Raw genomic sequence first — 7,976 nt, 5'->3', positions numbered from 1 at the left:
AACTAAAGAGACAAATATCGTTTTTCCATAAAATCGAAGTAGGACATTCAGGCATTATTCCAACTTACGAGGGAATGAAGCATAAAGTATATCATCCAGAACTAAAAATTAAAATCCATGAAATAATAAATAATTGCGACATATGTAATGGTGGAAAATATGATAGGAATCCGATCAAAGCTAAATTTCAAATTACCGAAACACCAAATACAGTTAATGAAATTGTTCATATAGATACTTATGTTAACAGTAAACAGTCATTTATAATATTCATCGATAAATTTTCAAAACATGTTATTTCTTTCCATTTACCCGATAGAAATAGTCTAACGATCATAGATAAAATTAATGAATTTTTGTCAATTAAAGGCCATATAAAAAAGTTTGTTTTCGATAATGAATTTAATTCAAAACCAATCCAGCAATTTTTAAATAGAGAAAATATAGAATTTCATGCCACTAAACCACATAGCCATACGGGAAATTCAGATGTAGAGAGAATAAATAATACCCTTACCGAACGTATAAGAACCCTAAATTTAGAAGAAAAAGTTCCAACTACCATTCAAATGTGTACAGCCGTAAAACTTTATAACAATTCATTTCATACCACAATGAAAGCTACTCCTTTAGATGTTCAAAACAACAAAGTTAATCATAGCATAATTAAAAATCGGTTAGAAGAAGCAAAATTGAAGATCATTTCTAAACATAACACAAGAAAGGAAAATTACCTAGAAAAAAGGCGAGAAGGTTTCATTCGAAATTACAAAAGCGTAAGACACAAAGAAGAACCAAAATTTATTAAAAGAAATCTAGAAAACGTACATACATACAACAATCACAATAGAAACTCTAACGACAATTAGCCCATTTTAAAACAAAAATCTATCCCCTTCAGTGTAATGCACAATATATATCTTTTAAAAGAAGATAAAAAAACAAAATATACATTTTTTTTAATTCCGGTTATATGTATATAACTTATATTCCCATCGATCGTCTCAATTTTAATAAATATATACTTACCATTGTTGAAAATAAAATTGTAAAAATATAAAACAATAATTATCTATCATAATTTATATTAATATTAATATAAAACAACGTTTCTTTTGTTTAAGCACTATACATATGTACATAGATACGCTACGCTATTAAAATCATATTTAAAACAACTCCAAATTAAAAATGTTTACAATTTACATATTTATAAAAAAAAAACTTATTTTATCTAATGAATTAATTAAAACTCAACTAAAAACATAAATATATACATACATACGTATATATATAAATAAGTATATATAAGTAAATAAGCTAATGTCGAACGATAATACAGTTAAGCCTAATATTAGAAGCTAACTAACTAAGAATGTCAGTACAGTTAGCATTAGAATAAGGAGTATGTAAACTAATAAGGAATAAAAAGTTAGTCAGTCTTAAGATTCACTTCAATAAATACGGTTGTCAAAAAAAGGCCGAAGCTTTTTATTTTGTAAACCATAACTCGCACGCACACCTTCTACAACGTACCCCACCCAGTAAGTGTCCATTTTGTGAAGAGCCGGCATCAATTCGACATTTACTACATTGTCCAATTATCGACTCAACCCGAAAAGAGATCCTGAGTACAACGGATCCCTTCGATCTTTTGAGAGAGGCTAACTAAATATTTATTTGTTAAATAATTTATTATTGTACAAATTTCTTAAAAATAAAAAAAAATTAAATAAATAAAGTATTTGCAAAAAAACACGCTTTGCACTGCTGCCAGAAAAAATGTATGTATCGACTGCAGAATCATTTGTGTAAACAAAATAAGGATTTATATGGCTTTATAAGTTTACATTTTTTCAATGCCACTAAAGTTCACAAAAGTATAATCGAACTTCGAATATTTGTGATACGAATTTTTCGTTCGCGTGAAAATAAAAATAAATGATTTATTCACGCGAAGTTCACGATAAGGCTCTTTTTATTAGGTGTATGGGGTTTAGCTCAACGTCTAGACCGATTGAATTCCTTTTCAGCGCTATATGAAAAAAGTTATCTACTTATTTTTACTAAAAAAAATCACACATATTGACAAATATAAAAAACTAGCTTACCCGGCGCGCTTTGCTGCGCAGTTCGTAAATATATTAATAATTTATTCAATTTTTTTTAATATAAATATTTATCTGCTATTATACTTCATTTAATTTTTTTCATTATAGACATTTTTGTCATCTTCTTTTTAAACATATTGAATATTCAAATATGCGATAAATTTGCAAAAGCAATTGCCTATTTTCAGATTTTATGAAATATCCACAAACGACAAAACCAAATTTTTATTTATTTGACGTTTGAGTGTAAACAAAAACATAAGAGAAACAAAAAAATAAGCATTTGACATGAATGAGTAATGTCACATTATATTGTTACTTGAGCAAAAGTCAACTTATTTAGCAAACAAAAAAACCTGAAATTTCATGGTCTATAATTATATTCTGCGATAATAATTACTCTGTATTTGAAAATAATGTGATTTTCCATTCATAAAAGTGTAATAAAAAAGTAAGTTAATAGCCAAACAAAAAAGTCAATAACAAATACAATAGGGGTATTCTCTTGCTCTTGCAAGATTGCAGATTGCAAAAATACTATACCAAAATATACAAGAGCACGAGAGCACCCATTGCAGAATCTAGTGATATATGAATGGCTAATTCGGTCAATTTGTTGTGAATGACTATTAAGCATGGCTATTGTGATTTGGCGCACCTTCTGCATACATTTTTAAGAAAAAAACTGTAACAAATCTTTAAAATTTAAATAGAAATAATAAAATCCATTTAAAACTTATCTTCCTCAACAATTTAACGACGTAATATGTCTTTATGTAAATGGCAACTACAACAGGGTTGCAATTATATTTTTGCGTGACATTGCACGCAAATATACATAGGTTTTGGTCTGACATATTTTACAGCCCTTGCAAATATTTTTCTGCGTGTGTTTGTTGTTTGTGCCGTTGTAAATCTGCAATTCTTGCACCGTGCACCGGGTTTGCAAGAGCAAGAGAATACCCCTAATATAATTCAATATAATAAAAAAAAAAATTTTATTTCCAAGTATACCATACAAAAAATGACGATGAAAAAGATTCGATATGAGAAGAACATTCCATTCTAATTATCTTTAAGAAAAAAACTGTTGTTGTTCAGTCGATTGATAGCCCATCGTGCTTCAATGTAAAATTCAGACCGGAAGAAAGGGAATACCAGGATGTAGAGCAAATTCTGAATTGCCGATTAGCAAATATCAAGCCAAGTAATGGGAAATACTGGTCGCGAGAAGCTATCAAATATTTTGAAGAAATTGCATTGAACGAATCTTTCACTATGAAAATAATGAAACAAATAAACGAAATCTTTTTCATAAATTTAGACGATTATGAATTAAGGATGAGAATTGACCAAGATATGTATTGTTGATAAAGGATATGCAGTTCATGAGAATGCATTCGTACGATATTATCCATTCACTCCATAAAATTGTTATAACGCTAACATTGAGAAGCGTACATAAATACGAATAATAAGAAAATTGTCATAGCGATTCAATGAAAAATTCAACAAAGTAATACTCTTCAAACATTGAAAGTATTTATTCTTCAGTTTCGACTTATTTTTACATAAGCGTATATAATAAATTGTAAATCTCAAAAATTCGAGCTCTAATCTAAAACATTTTGATAAACAACGTTCTTAGTTTTACTGTCCGGTGCATGAATGAATAAACGATGTGTAGTACTGACTCTCGAACATGCAACATATAATTGCCCATGTGAAAAACACGATTCTTCCAAATTTACTCCGCATATTTGAAATGTTTGTCCTTTTGCTTTGTTTATAGTCTTGGCAAATGATAAACGCACCGGAAATTGCAGACGTTTGAAATTGAATGGCATGTCTGTTGGAATCATTGGAACAGATTTATATTCTTTAATGATTAAAGTAATGAACAAACCTTTAAATTCAAAAGATGTGGCGGTGTACCAGCTGGTTCCAATGAATTCAGAAATTCAATTGGATAATTCACAGCTTCATCTTCATCCATAACGCTGTCAATGGATTTATAAGTTATGACTTCACCTGGCAATTTTTCTTGAATTTTGAAGTTCATTGCATTGACGTGTATATTCTTCGGTGCCATTATTGAACGTTCTGCTAACCAATCATGGCTTCTGCGATTCTGAATGATATTTGGGAAAACGCATTCGACCAATTCTTCTTTTGTTTGCAAAATTGTACAAAAATTTTCGGGCAAGGTGATCATTCCATTTGTATTGTCGATTTGCATTATTCCATTTCCGATATCCAACAATTGTTCCGAAAACTGATGTGCAGATGAGTCGTCTTGTAATAGGATACACATATTGACATTCAACGCCAATTTTTTCACAAATCTCCAGAGAGCAGAAGATTTCAGACATGCATTTATTTCATCGGCAGGAGTTGATCGAGAAGGAACTGGCAATGTTTGTCGAAAATCACCTGATAACAATATCAAGGCACCACCAAACCGCTGTTGATTTCCGCGTAAATCTTTCATAGTTCGATCCAATGCTTCGAGCGATTTTTTTTTGGCCATTGTACACTCATCCCACAGAATAATCGCTGCTTACTTCAAGACTTTTCCCATTGCAGAATTTCTTGAAATATTCAATGGCAATTTCAATGCAGAGTGTGCTGTTCGTCCTCCGTCCAATAAAGTGGCAGCAATTCCAGAAGAAGCAAGGGCCAAAGCAATTTTTTTCTGTGATCGAATAGCTGCCAGAATCAATGTAATAATGAATATTTTTCCGGTTCCACCAAGTGCGTCCAAGAAATATAATCCGCCAGTGTTGTCAGAAACAGCTTGCAAAATTGTTTGATATACATAGTTTTGTTGATCATTTAATTTGTCAATATTTGATTGCACAAATTCAATCAATGCGTCACAATTGAATTGTTGTTGCAATTCTTGATCCATCAAATCATGCATCGGACGATCAGGTGAAATCATAGATAACTGTGATAATGCTTTATACGCAGTTTTGAGACACATATCTTCAATGATTATTAATGCTTCATTGTACATTTCCAAGTTAATTATCAAATCTGGATTATTTGACGTACGACGCATCCGAATCAAAATATCTTCCGCCATGTAATCTTGATATTTGTTCCATAATTCTAGTGGATTCGTTGGCATGCATGTTGATATTATAATCGAGAAAAGTATTCTTATTTGTTGTGGTAAAGATAAAACACATGCATCTTGAAGCGTCGATTCCCAATGTGAACCGCTTTCCAACAAATGCAGTAGGTGACATGCCTCGCGATACGTCTCACATAAATGACCATCAACTATTTTCAAATATTCGAACGATCTCGGTCCTTGAACGTTCACCAATAGCAATCGCAAATAAAAACATTCCGCGTTGTTGGGATGAATCGTATACATTCTGCCCAAAGTATCTGTTGAATATATTTACACGACCTTTGACCTTTGTGACCATTAACTGCTGTACCCTGTTTACGTCGTTGGAATTCTTTTGATGATGTATTCCATGTGTAATACTGAGGTACATCAGTATATAGCAAACTTCTGGCAAATGTATCGGTTTCACAAAGTCGAAAAAAGCAGTTAAAGTAGTAGCTGGTGGTTGTGCTGCTCTCTGCTGTATATTTTCAGTAGTAAAATAAACACGTTGACCATTTTCAAGATGCACTGCTAGATGAACAACAACAGGATGTCTTTCGTGCAATGGATACGAAAATATTCGCCCAATTGCTTCATTGCTGCTAATGTATCGGCCCATTTGATATCGAGTAATTTCATCGTTCCTATTGTCAGCATCAGGTACTTCAAAGAAAGCCATATCACTTCCTTTATTCACATACTTGCAAATATATTTGATTGACTTGACGGATTTACAATACTCAACGTTAATGTGAGACTGAAATATTTTTGACAGAAGTTGTGTCGTCGATACAACGGGTATCCATCATTGCCTGTTATTGTGTCGGAAGTCAATGCTCTGGGATAACGCTTTGAGCATTTGCCATCAATCATGCATGGTGAATTCATATTTAGTACGCCACATGGGCCATGAATCATATGTTTTGTGACGACTTCAAATAATTCCTGATCAATTGTTTGATCTGGCATCTCGGCTGATACGATATTATCAATTTCATCTGGTGTGATTTTACGAACCAAGCATATCAATATATGTATGTGCGTGCGGCAATCCTCTCTTTGCCATTCGATTGAATACATATAACACCGCACTTCTCCAAATACGCGCAATTTCACAATTACATCCATCAGCGCTTTTAATTTTTATATCGTGACGATCTGTTGTTGATTGACCGTCAAACAAATTATTTTGAATATCGCTTCACTTCGGATTACATGTGAATGTAATTAATAAATCTGGTCGGCCGTTTTCTCACGTATGACATCGCATCTTGAGCATATTCGTGGATATGGCGAGGACTTCCAATATAAGATTCTGGTAATATCGTCAGACGTCCAATATCATTCAAATTCCCATCATTTGTTATTGCATCACGCAAATGTATGTATTCTTCTGATCGCAATTTACTTTGATTGAACCGGATGTAATTGAGACGTTCAGTCTCAATTTTTGCATACATGTCCACAATGTATTGATGAAACAGTTTCCACATCTCAAAATGTAATTTGAACTTCCTTCGCGAATCATTAATCTGTATGAATAATAATTCATGGCGCTGACCTTCTTTTGAGCATCAAGACCTGTAAAAAATAGTTTTAGAAGTTTTCAATTCAAAATCGAAATCTTTTATTTAAACGAAATATTTATGAGCACGATATATAGTATGTACCTGTGCTTGGATTAATCATTGGGATATTTATATGGTATCCATCATGGCCATTCCAGTGCAATATAGGATATTGTAATGCATCGTAACAACGATGAAGCTCCGAAACACGTTGTAATTGTTCATTTCTACGGTGAAGAATAATATCTCGAGATTGAAACTGATCGCCAACAATCACAATGGCCACCCCATCAATGGTTGGTGCATGGAATCTTCTTGAATGCTCTCCAGTTGGAGTTTTATCGGCTCTTATAACGATTCTGTGATTATCAGATGGCAACCGATCCATAGTAGTTTTGAACAATTGGACTAATTCATTGTGCTGATGAAAACAATCTTGTAGTTCGCAAAGAATTTCTCTTTTTGTGTGAGAACCAATTGTGCAGCGTTGATTTAATTCACGATTTTAATCTCCGATGAAATATATTTGTAAAAATTGATGGTTAGCGTCGGGGAGCGGTAACAATGAACCCGCTAGGTGATAAATTTGACCTTGGATCTGTAATATGTATGCAATGTTATAGGAATAAATTTTTCCCTATTCATTGAAAAAACCATCAAATATTCCATGCAATCACCTTAAATGTCGGCATAAATTGATCTCTTATAATTTTTGTAGCGCCGAAAGAAGTCATTTGAAAAAGACGAATTGTACTCTTGTATATGATTTAAAAAATGTTTCGATTCTGGTGATGTCTCAAAAATTAATGATTGTAATGGTTCAGGAGGCGGCTCAAATTCCGGCAATTTTACTTTCCCGTTAGCTCAATACATTCCAGTCGTTTCACCCGAGAATTTAGCCGCTTCACAATGTGGGGATATAACATCCATCATTCCAATATATCCATGTACATTATTGAAGGGTCGATTGAAGGGTCGTAATCAAATGCAGCACGGAACATATCTTCCAAAACACGACGTCGTATTCGCGTAGGTCTTGCTGAATTTCTTGCATGATGAGCTTCTTCAAATCTATTTCGTGGACGTCGCACTGCAGTTTGTGATACTCTTTGTGACAACACGCCCCGAACATTTCGAGTACGTCGACCTATGTTTGATTTTGGAAGTGCCGGC

General features: G+C 32.9%; 2 protein-coding genes across 3 annotated transcripts; both read right to left on the bottom strand.

Moving 5' to 3' along the window:
• Nucleotides 1-3,707: 3,707 nt before the first annotated feature.
• LOC120780568 lies at nt 3,708-4,683 on the bottom strand. Its single transcript, XM_040112827.1, has 2 exons — nt 4,018-4,683; nt 3,708-3,960 (listed from the first exon to the last, which is right to left on the bottom strand). The coding sequence occupies exons 1-2, from the start codon at nt 4,639-4,641 to the stop codon at nt 3,898-3,900; spliced, it is 687 nt and encodes a 228-aa protein (XP_039968761.1). The 5' UTR covers nt 4,642-4,683; the 3' UTR covers nt 3,708-3,897.
• A 1,911-nt stretch (nt 4,684-6,594) lies between these two features.
• LOC120780621 lies at nt 6,595-7,537 on the bottom strand. Of its 2 annotated transcripts, XM_040112883.1 has the most exons (3): nt 7,481-7,537; nt 6,906-7,401; nt 6,595-6,816 (listed from the first exon to the last, which is right to left on the bottom strand). In XM_040112883.1, the coding sequence occupies exons 2-3, from the start codon at nt 7,189-7,191 to the stop codon at nt 6,599-6,601; spliced, it is 504 nt and encodes a 167-aa protein (XP_039968817.1). In that variant the 5' UTR covers nt 7,192-7,401; nt 7,481-7,537; the 3' UTR covers nt 6,595-6,598. The 2 variants fall into 2 exon arrangements, with proteins under 2 accessions (XP_039968817.1, XP_039968816.1); XM_040112882.1 differs by having other exon boundaries at nt 6,906-7,525.
• Between the last annotated feature and the right edge of the window lie 439 nt (nt 7,538-7,976).

Source organism: Bactrocera tryoni, unplaced genomic scaffold (genome assembly GCF_016617805.1).
Source record: "Bactrocera tryoni isolate S06 unplaced genomic scaffold, CSIRO_BtryS06_freeze2 scaffold_25, whole genome shotgun sequence".
Taxonomy (NCBI): domain Eukaryota; kingdom Metazoa; phylum Arthropoda; class Insecta; order Diptera; family Tephritidae; genus Bactrocera; species Bactrocera tryoni.
Note: the sequence above shows the minus strand (reverse complement) of the source record. Positions and strands in the feature narration are given on the sequence as shown.